A 16,430-nucleotide genomic window follows, 5' to 3' on the forward strand; every position below is an offset into this window, starting at 1 on the left:
AGCTATATGCTAAGGATTCAATAGAAGTTTATATTAAACAAATAATCATGAAAATAAAATATGTGAGCAAAGTGATTGACCAAGTCAAAAAAATGATTTCTATTCTTTTATTGATAATAAATGAAATTACAAAGAAATTGTGTTTTAATTAGGGCATAAAACCCTAACATAAATTCCATCTTCGCCATGTCTTCAAAATGGATTAATCTTGAGGTAAAATAGATAAAGGATCTCATAGGGAGACGGCTCCAGCCACTTTAGCTTATCATATATTGACTTGAGGACTCTAGAATCCTATAAGAGTTGGTTTGGAGCTGGAAGGGAGCAATAGCGACCCAGTCTTCTTATCAGGATTTTGAAATATTACTTTAGGGGCAGCAATGCCCGGGCCTTCATGTGCTCGTTGCTCCACGCTACGAGCATATACTTCTTATCAGGCTTGTCTTCACCTGAAGCGTATCTACTCCGCTCATCTCGAGTGAGAGCATGATACACTAGGTTATTGGATAGTTTGAGACCATGGCTGGCGAGGCAGTCATATATTTGTCTCGTGGAATGAATAGAACTCTCGTATACATCAGCCTCAAAGTAGTTGTACTTGGTGACTGTGAGAAAGGTATTGACCCCAGGATCAAATGAAGGGGATGGAGATTCGATTGAGTACTGGGTAGTTATGCCTTATGATCCTTCTATAATTTCAAAGGAAAGATCACTGGGTTTGAAAGCTATCGGGACAGACAGAGAAGGATCTAAAAAAAATGGCTCGAGGAATAGAGTTCAGCTCGGGCCAAGCAACGAGGAAAAGTCTCCCTTCTCAGATTTCAGTTACTTGGTGTCAGTATGAGGCGCTTATGTCATGTCTCTCTCTTCGATCTACGAACTCCTGAATGATTCGTTGATTAGGAGAAAATGAAGATTCTGTTTGGGGAAATGGTGTACATGTGGTAGGAATGGCGCGAGCTAAGGACCCTCACCAATTCTTTTCGAAAGCGTACTGCGACATCTAGCAATAATGAAAAAGGAGAGGGCCCTTTGCTTAAGAAGGGAAAATAAATATGGGCTGAATTGTCTCGAGATTTCCAGCTGAAATGAGCTCGAGATAACGAGTTTAAACTTAAAGATAGTGGATATGTGAATTCCTTTTTTGGCTTGCTTGGTTTTCTAAGAAAATAGTGCAGTTACGCAAAAAGGAGTTTATTTTCTTCAGTTTTCGTGAAAGAGGAAACCCTCATTCCTTGGTCCTTACGAAACCTTTAAACCAAAGGATATATAAAATGAAAAAAATCATTTTTTGCATTTATTCTTATTTAAAATAAGATCAAACTGACCTTATTAACTTAGTTTCTTCAGGAACAACATAAGAACGTGCATGCATGGTTGTTTAAAAAAAAAGGAAGAGAGACAGTTTCTTTAAAATAAAAACATACTTACACAAAGAGATCGTATAGGAAGGATTTCTGGCGATATAGGATTAAAAATTGCTTCAAATGTGACTGATTTGTGAAGATTGGGGTTTCTTATGACTGGTTTTACTAGTGCTTGCTTTTGCAAAAGGTCTGGAGAGAAAAAATTGAAAAGTTGAAAGTAAAATGTGAAAGATAGAAAGAGAAGAGGATTGTTTTTTTATAAAGGGAATTGGAGATTTCACACCTTAGGATTGAGTTTATAAGCAATCCTACATTTCACGATTAATTTTAACAAAAATGGGGGCAAGGAATTGAAAGAATGTGGGCAAATAAATCTGTACCTATGTACTGGAACTCCCTATCACAGCACGACATGTGTATACTTGAGTGTGGTAGGTGGGTACGTTTCCCAACGAAAGGAATTCAAAAGTCTATTTTCAGAAATTCGAGCAGAAACTTTTGAAGGGGCAAATGTTATACCACTAAACCACGTAAAAAACTTATGTGTTCATCTTGTTTTATATAAAATTATTTAGCTTAATTGCTTTTATTTTTAGTCGACGTAAATCTGCGTGAATAGATATGATTTGGTTAAATTTGTGATTTCCTTTAGAAAATAAAATAAAAATGTTGTTGAAATTTGTTAAAAATAAATTATTTCATAAAAGACCTACAGAGACGACATGTCGTCGCTATAGGTTCCAAAATTAAAAAAAATTGAAAAAGACCTACAAAGATGACATGTCATCGCAATACTTGTCTAAATTTTTTACAAAATGGGTTTTTCGAGTCTCCTACTGCGACGACATTTTGATGCTATCGTAATAAGTCCCTACACATACTACGATGATATTTTTGAAACGAGATATCATCATAAAAAGCCTACAGAATCGACTTTGTGACCTATAGAGATGACTTTTGACGTCATTTTAGGCCTGATTTTCGGTAGTGAACTCCAACAATGCAATCTTCTAGCCTCATGGGCATCAATGAGAGTTAAAAGATAGTTAACTCTTTTGGGTTCATCCTCCCTTCAACATCCTCTAGCTTTTTTTGTTTCTTGAGATTTAATCATGGAAGGGTTAAGGTACCCTAGATAGTAGTGTTTGACCATCGACATAGTTGAGCTTCAACATGAGTTGGGTTGCTAGCTATGTTCATCGTCTTCTAAGTTCTTTGGGTTTTGATGAATTCTGAGTATAGTTTTGATTTTTGATTAATTTCTAGGTTCTTAACGTAGTTTTGATTTTTGGTTTCAAGTTGTTAATGGTGTATAATTATGGGTTTTATATTTGATTTTTTTTGTTTAGGATTTTATTATAAATTGTGATTTTTTAAATTTGATTTCTATTTTTAATTTTGTATTTAATATTTAATTTAGTGAGTTTATCTTTACGTTTGTTTAGATTTTAATAATTTAATTCAATTTTGTTTTTTTAAAATTTAATTTATTTTAACGTAATAAAAGATTAAATTGTTTATTTTGTTTAAGTTTGATGTTAATTTGTTAGATTTTGATATTATTTAAATGTAGTTTATAAAACTAGATTTAGTTCAAATTTAAACTATAATTTTTTTCATCTAATTTTAAATGATTCCATTTTCTAAAAAAATAAAATTAAAATAATTAGTTCATAATATACGAAAGTATTCTGGTATTATTTGAAATAAATTTGACGAAATTCTAACTTAGGGGACTGTCAATCACCAAATTACAAAATATAAAGGTTCTTTAAAAGAAATAAAACATAAAAGGGATAACTTGAAAAATACCCTGTTTTAGGATTAATAACTAAAAATAGCTACTAATAATATTTAGTTGAATATTACCCATTTTTTTAAGTACATTTCTCATATTACTCTTAAAACACTACTAAAAGTCTAATGTAAAAATCTCAATATTTGCCTCTGTCACTTCCTTCTTTAAATAATATTCAACTGTCAGTTCCACTAGACCACTGTATAATAGGTAGAGTCATTAATAATTTGGGTATTAATCAAAGAGTTTTAAAAAGTGGGTAAAAATTAAAGAAGTTAACTTAAATTGAGTACTAGGTGTAATTTTCACAACAAATAAAATCAAATTGGAGTTTCAATTGAACGTGGACCAATTTAGTATTATCCCAAATAATAAGCCCACAATCTTGAATAGTAAGTCTTATCAATTAAAATAGAATGAGAATATTCTTTAAGGTCTTTGGAAGCTAAATAAATTATATCAATATCATTTAGTTATTAAGAAAAATGAAAAACTTCATTGGAAATTAATGCTGAATGACACCTTAAATACGAGTGAATATATGAAGAGTTGCACGGCCACCACACTTTACACAATTTCAAGGATAAGGCTAACTTTGCAAGAGAATGAGAAACACCATTAGCTAGTCTAGAACAGTGCTGAGTTTTAGAGGATAGAAATTTCCTATCCCTTTTTCCGGTCTCATTGCTGTTCCACCACTTATATTTTAACACATCATTTAAAATGCTAACTCGACAACAAACAGGGTTAACTTTTTAATGAATCATTTCCCCTTATTATTTTCCTTTTTTATTCTTTTAATTGAAAAAACATTTGACATTCCATCTTGTACCTCTAAACAAAAAATAAAAAAGTTTCATTTTATCTCATCCTCTGCATTTTTGCGCAAGAACAGTCCAAAACAAGCTTACCAAAGCAAAGTAAGGAATATAAATTTACGGCAAATTTATGTGTCATTTTTAGTATATTGAATAACATAATATAATATTTTTAGACACCGAAAATGGATAAACTGGACTACTGCAATTTTTTATTCGAAGAAACTATTGGTTGGGTGAAGGCAAGTAAGTACAAGCTTACTTTTTTATATTTTTTATTAAATTTAAAAAATATTATATATATACAAATATTAAAGACTTGAACATTAGTAATTTTGACTTTAAAAATAAATTTATGTATTTACATATATATATATATATATACATTTACGTATATATAAAATCATAAATATTTTATTTTTTGGAGTCATTCTTATATCTTTTACTGTAATATGTTTATTATATTCAGTTGTGATTGTTTTATTTATTCCTTTGAGTGATTATGATAATTTTTTTCATTATTTTGTTTTGGTGGCCTGCCATTTGGCTTTATAATTAGTATCAATTCTTTTACAAATTATAATTTCATTTTTTTCATTGAAGATATATAATGGATGATACTACTTTTGTTGATAAAGATTTGCAATCACAGCGAAAAATAGATTTTGAATGTGGAGATAGGATGTTGTCTCCGAATACTAATATGGAGTCAAACGTTGAGATTGAAAGTAAAAGAAAAAAACACATAGAATTGGTTCATTCTAAAATCTCTAATGATGCAATACCAAAAGTTGGTATGGAGTTTGACACAGAAGAAGAAGCTTATAATTTCTATAATGATTATGCTTACAAGATAGGTTTTAGCATTCGAAGAAGTAAAATGCATAAAGATTTAGAAGGGCGAATTACAAATAAAGTATTTTGTTGTTCATGTGAAGGTTATCATGAAAAAGATAAACGAGATGTAATGGTGAAATCTCACTGTGCTGAAACAAGATTTGACCATTTAGCACGAATTAAAATTTATCGTCAAAATGGTAAATATCGTGTGGTTGAGTTTATTATCAAGCATACACATATGACATCAAGTCCTAGTAAAAATCATTTACATAGATCTCAAAAGAAATTGACTCTTGCTCAAACATCTGAAATTGATTTAGCTCACATCTCAAGGATTCCTCCCAAGGCAAGTTATGACTTGATGGCTAGGCGAGTGGGTGGGCGTGAGAACCTTGGATATACCATTGATTATTGTAGGAACTATTTGCAAACTAAACGAATAATTCAAATGAGATCAGGAGATACTAGAGGTATTCTTGAATATCTTCAAGGCATGCAATTAGAAGATCCTGCTTTTGTTAGTGCCATACAAGCTAATGAAGATGATATGATAATAAATATATTTTGGGCAGATGGAAAAATGATGGCAGATTATTTTCATTTTGGTGATGTTATACATTTTGATACCACTTACAAAAAAATAAAATAAAGAAAGGCGACCATATGCTATGTTTCTTGGAGTAAATCATCACAAGCAAACCATTATCTTTGGAGCTGCACTATTATACGATGAAACTACTCAAACCTTTATTTTGTTATTTGACACATTTGTTAAGGTAATGTCAGGAAAGAAGCCAAAGACTATTCTCACAGACCAAGATGCAGCAATGGCAAAAGCTTTATCTTCTTAATGGCTAGAAACAACTGATTGCCTATGTATTTGGCATATATACCAAAACGCTGCAAAACATCTTAGTGGAGCTTTTGAACATTTTCGAGAATTTACTAAGGATTTTAGTAGTTGTATCTATGACTATGAAGAAATGGATGAATTCTTTGAAGCTTGGAATAATATGCTTGAGAAATGTGATCTTAGCAGTAACAAATGGTTGCAAGATATGTTTGATTTAAAGGAAAAATGGGCATTGGTATATGGAAGAGAGACATTTTGTGCAGATATGACAACTACTCAGCGAAGTGAAAATATGAATAATGTGATTAAGAATTATGTTTGCTATAAGTATGACATTTCGAGATTTTTTCAGCATTTTCAAAGGTTAGTTGAGGATCGTCGACATGATGAATTGAAAGCTGATTTCAAAGCAACACAACGTGCATTCTCCTGCTGTATTTAGAATGTTTGAAAGAGAATTGTGCAAAGCTTATGATTGTGCTATGAACATTCAAAATGTGGTCGGAACAGTGACAGAGTATAAAATTACCCCTCATGGAAAGCATTTAAATCATACTGTTATATATGATTCTTCCAATGGAACAGTTATATTCAGTTGCAAGAAAATTGATTTTGCAGGAATTTTGTGTGCACATATTTTGAAAGTATATTCATCTAGAAATGTCAAAATAATTCCTTCTCAATATATTTTGAAAAGGTGGACAAAGTATTCTAAAATAGGAAATTCTACAACTGAGCAGGGTGAGAGTATGTCTGTTGGGGATGCAAAAAAAATATATGGGAAAACGCTATAAAGAATTGTGCATAATACAAACTCATATAGCAACAAAAGCTGCAGAAGATGAAGAAGAGTACAAAATGGTTCTTTCTAAGTATAATGAGATCGTGGAATATTTGAATGGACATGTTAGAACTCATGGGAATGAGACTTCTACTACCATACATAAAGACATTGAGAACAAGAATGCTAATGGAGGTAGTAAAAAATTTAAAGGAATCAAAACTAAAACAAAAGCACGAGGGGGATCTAGAAGAATAAAAGGAGCTCTTGAGAGGGCACTAAAAAAGAAAAAAAATTGTTCAAAATTTTCTTTCGCAAGAGGTAATACTTCAAACTTTTTTTATAGTCTTTTTCTTGTAAGTGTATATTTTATTTATTTATTATTATTATTTGGTGTAGGCATTTCATAAACAAAACCTGAATCATAATGGAATGGCTTTTCAAGAGAATGTGTCATCTTCCACAACAAATGTGGCATCATTGCAGCTTGGAGAAGTATTTTTACTGTCATATATGACTTTTTTTTCTTCTAATTTCTTATTCATTAAACTATTTCTAGACAATTATTCTTACAATAATATCATACAAAATTTCACTTGTAGGTCCCTTCATATGCTCGATCTAAATGAGAAAATGAGTATGGTTGAACTATTACAACATGTAATTTATATATATATATATATATTGTTTTGTAGTTTTAATTTGGGGTATAACATTATTCTATTTATTTATATTTATATATATATATGTATGTATAGTTTTTAATTTGGTGTGACATTGTTTTGTTATTCTTATTAACAGGCTATGTCAAATCCTACCACATTCGAATGATTGACAACTTTTAATAGAATATTTTGTCATTAGTGTAAGAGATACATTTCGACTGAATACACTATTTTGGTGCACTTTCGTGGATATAGCAATCGGAAAATTCAGGCTTGTGTTCAAGAGGCTAGAAATTTGGCTGGTCATTTCTTTTGTTTTTATTTGGTTATTGAACCTCTAGATGTTTTAATTTGCTATAGCTCACTGGGTGTTATTTTGTTTTCACTATTGTACATTATTGATATGAGTACTCTGCCTTTTTGGAGTTGTGAATGATACATGTGAGTGGTATCATATTTAATTTACTTAGACTTTCCCTCTTTTGAGACCTAATGAATTTTGACGACTTCAAAAAAAAAATGTATGGATCTATATACTTATCCAATGTGATCGTTATTGCATATCCTTGATCTCCTTTTTTGTGTATAAGAGAGATCATATTATGATGATGCTATTACCAATTTCATATTGGCTGAAGAGAGAAAAGAAATCAAAATCTAACCAATATAAACACTTCATGTAAACACTTATATAATTAGACAAGAAGTGTGCAGTTTTTCATTTATTCACATTATATACATCATATTTAGTCCTTTCCTATATACCACATCAAGCATATTTGGCCTAAACTCCCATCACAAAACACAAATTGCCACTAAAATATGACAAAAGAAAGACTATAAGGCCATAAAAATATGGTACCAAATATATTTAAGTAGTGGAGCCACAACATGATGTTTTACTTTCAAATCTAAAAGGGGTCCTTGGCAAAATGGCATCTTTTTATAGTGCAATTTGCACTATGGCCTAGTTTCAATAGTTTTTAGCTAAATGACTTTTTTTATTAATGAACTTTTTATATTACCCATTTTACCTTTAAAATAAAATAATAATAAATTAAAACAAAAACCCTAATAATAACTATCATCTTCTTCCTCTCACCCATCCACCCACACCCATCCACAACCACCCATTATCATCCCCCCCCCCCCCCCCCCCCACCACCACCACCGGCGACCACCGCCCCCTACCGCGCGGCGAACACTGTTCATCACCGGCTGCCACCATTTCTCCACAAATCCAGCCACCACTCATTCAAAAGGTTGGTTTATAAAGATTTTTTTATTTTTATAAAATATGAGATTTTTTATATTGTTTTTGTAGATTTAAATGCAAAATGATTGTTTTAGTATGTTGAAAGTATAAGTAAGGATTTAGGTTTATTTCTGAAGTTTTATGGAGGTTAAAGCTTGAAAATCTGAAAAAATTAATGGTGGTTTCGGTTATTTTCGAGATAGAAAAATTCAAAAAATTTCGACAGCTTGTCTAATTTTTCGACAAGGAGTCTCAATTTTAGACCAGTTGTCTAAATTTTAGACCAGTAGTCGTATTTTTTCGACCACCAGTCTAAAATTTAGACCACCTGTCTAAATTTTAGACCACTTGTCTAAAATTTAGACAGGTAGTCTGATTTTTAGACAGGTTGTCGAATTATTAGACATGTTGTCTAATTTTCAGACAAATTGTCGAATTTCTAGATTTTTCAACTTGATTTTCATTTTTTTATATAACTTTTTAATCAAAGTAATATCAATAATTTATATTTGTTTATTGTGTTATTATTTTCAGATTTCTTTCAAAAATATTGTAATATTATGTGATTGAATGTGGAAAAAGAATGAGGACTCGTGGAAATGGATTTCAAATGGCTCACGATCAAGATCAAGTTTGGTATAAACTAACCTAACTTATGAGGAGTTAGTTGAACATATTTATGAAGTTACAGAAATCGATCGCAACCTCTTCGATATAGAATTAACTTACAAGATAACGACAATGGTGGAGATTGAACCAATTGCAATAAAAAATAGTAGAGACATTGTTAGTTTCTTTACATGGCAAGAGCGCGATTTGGTTCCATTATGTGTGGGTTTGATCAAGAAGATGGAAAATATGCTCATTAAGGATAAACTTGTTACTAATATTGATTCTACTAAAAATATTGATTCTATTGCAAACATTTCTACTGATGATGATTTTGATGATGCTGGTTTAAACGATGATAACAATGTTGATTTAGATGATGACGATGATGACAACGACAACGAAGATGATGATGATGATGATGAGGGGGAAAGAAACAATATTGATGATGGTTTTGTTGAGGTAAATTTGAATGTCCCATGTCTTGAAAATAGAACTTTTGATGATTCCTTTGACGATGCATACATATGTAATGTTCCTGATGCTAGTTCTGCACCTCACACTCTTGAAGATAACCATTTACAACTTCCTCGTGTATCCCCTAGTGATCATTTTAATGAAAGAAGTCATGTTAGTAGTACACCAAGCTCAAATGCAACAAGTATTGATGAAGATGTTTTTTGTGTTGGTCAATATTTTGTGGATAAGAAAGAGTTGAAGATGAAAGTACACATGCTTGCTATACGACGAAACTTTGAATTCAAAGTGAAAAAATCAAATAAGAAATTAGTGGTTTTGGTTTGTGTTGACCCCAATTGTAAGTGGAGAATTCATGCAACAAAGACATATGCAATAGGTTTGTTTGTTATTCGCAAGCATTGTAATGAACACACTTGTTCTTTAGAAATGCGACAAAATCATCATCGGCAAGCAACTTGTTCTATTATTGGAGAGCACTTGAAAGCGAGATATGAAGGTGTGAAAAAAGGTCCAAATCCAGCACAAATAGTTAATGAGATTGTAACGCCCTACTTCCTTAGAGCTGTTACTAAGTGAGTTTAAAAAAACGTGCTTTCATCTCGCTAATCGAGGTTTTAGATCAAACAATGTAATTAAGCTATAAACAGAGGAAAAACCTTAGAAATAGTAATTTCCATAGAAAATCATAGAAGGTTTACACTTGGGATCCCAAAATACAGTTTAGAAATGTCTACAACATATTAATCAAACCAAGTCGACTAGACGACAAAATCAGAGTTCGTTTACAAGCATCTCCCAAAATCCTCTGGCCGTGACAGCCAGGCTGACCAAACATGTACACGCCGCCTCACGCCTGCTGTACTCATGGTTGGCTGATCTTCTCTTTACCCTTTCCTGCACCACAGAGCATCTGTGAGCCGAAGCCCAGCAAGAGAACCCACAAGCAGATAACATATGCAACATATATATCACACATATAAACATGCCTCCAATGGCTAAACACATACGACCTAGCCGTCCCAGGCATTTACCAAGCCCTGGGTTCGTGGACCATGCCGTGAGGATATCCTAGGTATCCTTCTGGGGACTCGCCCTGGCAACTCGCACTCCACGTGCTCAGTGCTGCTCCTGGCCCCTTGCCGTTCTCGGCCTTGCACTCTACGTGCCCAACGTCGTTCCCGGCTCAAGCCGACCACTCACATCATAATACACATAGCATAACAAGCAGGTATAGAATTCTAGCATAAACAGATAAAGGGCTACGCCCCGCAGTTCTAACATATTGGGCTCGGCCCTGCATATCAGTCCATTCAAACACACTGGGCTCAGCCCTGCATATCAGTCCATTCAAACACATTGGGCTCAGCCCTGCACACAAGCTCTATGGGAATAAGGGTTCTCTTACCTGAGTTCCGGCTTTCTGAGCATCGATGCCCCGAGCACAGTCCTCCAACGTGAGCCTTACCGAGACCCTAGTCGCAATACATTAACAATATCCAGTCATCAAGTTCTAATCCAATGAATAACTTCGAACCACAACCCTAACCTCCAGAACCTTGAATTCTATCAATCCGGGTGATAAAATCCATCCCGAGCCTTAACCATTGAATTACCAAGCCTAAACACCCTTAAAAATGCAAACTGGCGCTAGGGGCCGCGGCCCCTCCCTCAAGAGCCGCGGCTAGCCTCAAAACAGAGGCTAGCACCACACTGACCCCCACACGGGCCGCGGCGCACCCACCAAGCGCCGCGGCGCGCATGAACCTTCTCGGCCTCCCATGGCCGCGCGAGCACATGGGCCACGACGCTCCACACCGAACCCAGATTTTCCACCATTTTTCCACACCTTTCCTCAAGCCAATTCACCCAAAACTCACCTATCTAACCCAGATATTTAACACATATACTCCAACTCAATAACAACACAAAAACCCCATCAAAATCTACTCCAAAACCCAACTAAAGTACTCAAGAACATATCAAACTTAACTAGCATGCAACTCTTACAAACCAGCAGCAAATTAAAACTTACCCTCTTGTTGAACTCAATCCTTGAAGTTGATCCTCAATTCCCCAAGCTTCAAGCTCCCAAGTTTCCTCAGCCCAAATCCTTGCTTAAACTAGCTTACACCAAATTCCCTTGAGTTGTTTCTTAGAGTGTGAAAGAGAGAGATGAAAATGGTAAGAGATGCTATCCTTAGCTGAAAAATGAGATATAAGTCGGTTTCCCAAAGCTTCTAATTAATTCCCCCTTTTGTTTTATTCAGCTTAAGTCTATGTGGTTACCTCAAGGCTCGGGGTACCAAAACGTCCCCGAGGGCAAAATGGTAAATTTCCCCAATATTCCCGCCTAGACATTCTATCCTCAAATATATCTCCAAACATTTATTTTCATGCCCCAATAATCCCATAACACCTTGTACCCAAATTACCCCTCGACTCGCCCCGAGTTGGAATCTCAACCCCGTTGTGACTCTCTGGCTAACCGCTCCCCAGAACTGTCTCGGATCGTGCTGCACAGACATTTCACATATATATAACATATATCACATTCATGCCCCTAATATCCAGACGGGGCCCACATGCATATTTAACTCACTAAACATGCATCACTATCATATATCCACATTAATTCACCCATTAACACATTAAAGCATAATAAATCATTTATTGCCCTCCAGGGACACTAATCAAGGCCCTAAGCCCGATTAGCAAATTCAGGTCGTTACAGAGATGAACAAGAATCTTGGTGTAAAGTGTAGTTATTGGAAGGCATGGAAGGCAAGAAAGTGCGCACATGAACTTATAAGGGGTTCAGCGGCAAACAGTTATCCAAAACTCCCATCTTACTTGTACATGGTCCAAAAGTCTAATCCTGGTACATACACTAGATTAATTGTTGATGAAGAACAAAAATTCAAATATTTATTTTTGTCTTTGGGAGTATCCATTAGAGGTTTTCGTTACATGAGAAAAGTTATATTTATTGATGGAACTCATTTGAAAAACCAATTTGGAGGAAATTTACTCATTGCAACTGCACAAGATGGAAATTTTCAAATTTATCCTCTTGCTTTTGGTATTGTTGATTCTGAGAATGATGCATCTTGGAATTGGTTTTTGACATGCTTACGAGATCAAGTGCCTGATACTACTGATTTAGTGTTTATATCTGATAGACACAAAAGCATTATAAAGGGAGTTCGAAATGTATATCAAAATGCTTACCATGGAGCTTGTATGTGGCATCTTGGACAAAATATAAAGACAAAATTTAGTGGTAAATGTTTGAAAAAGTTGTTTGAGAAGACGGAAAAAGCGTACAGAGTTTCAGAGTTCACAAAGTTATTTGCTGAGATTTCTACAAAAAAAAAAACCAAGTCTGGCAACATACCTGAAGAATGCATCTTTTGAAAGCTAGTCCAGATGTCATTTCCATGGTAATCGATACAACATCATGATCACCAACAATTCTGAGTCATTGAACCAAGTTTTTAGAGAAGCTCGAGAATGGCCCATCATTCCTTTATTGGAGGAAATTATCACAACACTCTCCAGATGGTTCTATGAGAGAAGGACAAATGCAAATTCTTGTCCAACACCACTTACAGTTGACGCATAAGATATAATGAGACAAAGATACGAACAATCAAGGTACATGAGAGTTACACCCATTAATCTAAGTGAGTTCCATGTTAAAGGTGAGCCACTAGATGGTCTAGTTAATATTGAGGAACATTCTTGTACATGTCGAGAGTTTGACATTGATAAGATTCCATGTATTCATGGCATCGCTGCAGCAATGCATCGTGGAGTAGATGTTTATAGTCTATGCTCAAAATTCTACATGACTGAATTTTGGACAATGGCTTATGCATAATCTATTTACCCTTTACCACCTGAAATAGAATGGCTTCTTCCAGAAGAGGTTAAGTCTCAAGTCGTTATCAAACCAGTTAAGTTAATTCCCCTAGGGAGACCAAAGAATAAACGAATTCCTTCGAGAGGAGAGTTTCCAAAGGAGAAGAGTAATTCTGCACCTGAATCGTCATCAAAGAAAGTAAAGGGTAAGGTTTCTGATGTTGATGGGGGAAAAAAGCAGCGGAAGTGTTCCAATTGTGGATGTTATGGGCACAACAAAACCACATGCAAGAAGTGATTATTTTTAATTTATTTTGGACTTGATTTGATGTTTAATGTTTTGATAATATTGTGTGATTTCATATTTTGGACTTGGTTTGATATGTAATGTTTTAACTAGGTTGTCCGAGTATTGAAATATGTACCACTCAATCTGTAATCATCATAATCTCATAAAGATTAAGCTTTGTTTAACTTTATAAAATTTTAATTGAGATATATGTTATTTTATTGTGTTATTGGAGCCTTTTTAGACATTTCAAACATTTTAAACAGGCAGTCAAAATTTTAGATAAGCTGTCGAAATCTTTAGACAGGCAGTCGAAATTTTAGACAAGCTGTCGAAAGCTTTAGACAGGCAGTCGAAATTTTAGACTAGTTGTCGAAATTTCAGACTAGCTGTCAAAAGTTTTAAGACAGGCAGTTGAAATTTTAGACTAAATGTTGAAAGTCATGGCTAATTGTCAACAAGGTATAATGAATTAAGATCCAATTCTACATGATAAAGTATTGTTCTAATACTATAAACACAATCATCATAATAGTACCTCAATAGATTATCTACCACTCAATCCTTGATCATCATAGTAGTTTGATTGAAATATGTACCACTTAATCTATAACCATCATAATCCCATAAAGATTAAGCTTTGTTTAACTTTATAAAATGTTAGACAAGTTGTCGAAAGTCATAGCTAATTGTCAAAATGGTATAATGAATTAAGATCCAATTCTACATGATAAAGTGTTATTCTAATACTATAAACACAATCATCATAATAGTACCTTAATAGATTATCTTCCACTCATTCCTTGATCATCATAGTAGTTTGATTGAAATATGTACCACTCAATCTGTAATCATCATAATCTCATAAAGATTAAGTTTTGTTTAACTTTATAAAATGTTAGACAAGTTGTCGAAATTCATGGCTAATTGTCAAAAATGTATAATGAATAGATTATCTACCACTCAATCCTTGATATATGTTCTTTTATTTTGTTATTGGAGCCTTTTTAGACATTTCAAACATTTTAGACAGGCAGTCGAAATTTTAGACAAGCTGTCGAAATCTTTAGACAGGCAATCGAAATTTTAGACAAGCTGTCGAAAGCTTTAGACAGGTAGTCGAAATTTTAGACAAGTTGTCGAAAGCTTTAGACAAGCAGTCAAAATTTTAGACAAGTTGTCGAAATTTTAGACAGGCAGTCGAAATTTTAGACTAGCCGTTGAAAGCTTTAGACAGATAGTCGAAATTTTAGACTAGCTGTCAAAATTTTTAGACAAATAGTCAAATTTTCAGACTAGATGTCGAAAGTTTTAGACAGGCAGTCGAAATTTTAGACTAGCTGTCGAAAGTTTTACACAGGCTGTCGAAATATAACACAAAGAGGTCTGAAACAGAAACATCCAACACAAGTAGTCTATAACAATTTGTGGTATACCAGAACTGTTTTTGTAATGCCCCGGATTCTCTAATATGGTTTAATGGCTGGATTAGTAGGCCGGGAGGGCCATAACTGCTTAATTATGTCATTAAATGTGTTTTTGCATGTTTATGAGAATTATATTATAATATGATGTTAAATGCATGCATGTGAGTCCACATTTGTTTACAGGGGTGTTTTGGTAATTTGGCCCATTGAGGGTATAATTTTATACTTGTTTGTATGTTAATGATATATTGTGAGACCACATTATAATGTGGATTGGTTTGAGTATTTCGGCATGAGACGATCTTTAAACATGATTTATCGGTTTGGTCATAACAGGTTTGAGCTCGGGGCTCGGGGTAAGTCTCGGGGTGATATTGATGATTATAGCGTTACCGGGGATTTTAGGGTAACGGGACATGAATTATTGGTGTTGAGGATATTGAGATTAGCGGGAATTGGGAAACGTTAATTATGATTAACAGGATAAGCGGAAAGTACTAATTTTACCCTTGAAATGGTTTTAGAGGCTTTAGGTGGCTTAAGGGTATTTTGGTCATTTGAAGGGATTTATATTACCCTTTAGTTGGCTGTAGAAGGTTATAGACTAAACATAACAAAAACAGGGTTTCTCTTCCTCTTCCCCGTACATCACTCTTCTTCATCTTTCCTTTGAGGTTTTTGAGTTCTAGGTGGGGATTCAAGCTAGGGAATTCAAAGGCTGGGTTGGTGGATTTGGTTCAGTTGGTGAGGGAGGCTCAAAGCTAGTTTTAAGGTGACCGTCAAGGGATTTAAAGGTTGATCGTTCTCAGGGGTCGTTCATATAATAATTCTCACTTGAACCAGAGGTAAGAATACAGTTGCACCCTGTATGGATATATGACATGCATGGTTTGATATTGAGGCATGTTGGTTGATATATATGGACATGGATTGCATATTAAATGCTAGTGAACGTTGATTACTTGTTTATGGCACTGACTAGTCAGGGACCGACCCTAAGGTCGAAAAACATGCATCGAATGGCTCTATGGCATTAATGCTGGACCGACTCTAAAGTCGAAGAACTTATAAGCGCTTGCCTGGTCTAAGACCAGATGTACTTAGCCAAGGTATATGACCCCGGTGACTGTAGTCACATGGCTAGGGGACGTTGTCCACAGTTACGACTCTAGAGTCGGGAGGAAGGTTATGTTGGTGACCAATCACCATACACCTGTCCTGATCAAACTTATGAAAGAACTACTAATCAGTCGCCTTGGTGACCTTATCGTCACATGGCAGGAGGGAGTTGTACCCACTATTGTGGCTTTTGGCTATTGTCACCTATCTGCTTGATCTGTTGATCTTGAGCGATTATTATGACTATTGTTGATATTATATCATGCTT

At 34.4% G+C, this 16,430-nt stretch overlaps 1 protein-coding gene across 1 annotated transcript; it reads left to right on the plus strand.

Moving 5' to 3' along the window:
- Positions 1 to 9,226: 9,226 nt before the first annotated feature.
- LOC133814423 (uncharacterized) lies at positions 9,227 to 12,880 on the plus strand. Its single transcript, XM_062247384.1, has 2 exons — positions 9,227 to 10,006; positions 12,239 to 12,880. The coding sequence occupies exons 1-2, from the start codon at positions 9,227 to 9,229 to the stop codon at positions 12,878 to 12,880; spliced, it is 1,422 nt and encodes a 473-aa protein (XP_062103368.1).
- The last annotated feature ends 3,550 nt before the right edge of the window (positions 12,881 to 16,430 follow it).

The sequence above is a fragment of the Humulus lupulus genome, chromosome 2, assembly GCF_963169125.1.
Source record: "Humulus lupulus chromosome 2, drHumLupu1.1, whole genome shotgun sequence".
Classification (NCBI taxonomy): domain Eukaryota; kingdom Viridiplantae; phylum Streptophyta; class Magnoliopsida; order Rosales; family Cannabaceae; genus Humulus; species Humulus lupulus.

Coding starts and splice junctions, on each gene's coding strand:
- LOC133814423 (XM_062247384.1), top strand. CDS start 9,227: ATGGAAAATATGCTCATTAAGGATAAACTTGTTACTAATATTGATTCT. Junction 10,007..12,238: donor CACAAATAGTTAATGAGATT/GTAACGCCCTAC, acceptor AGTTATTGGAAG/GCATGGAAGGCAAGAAAGTG.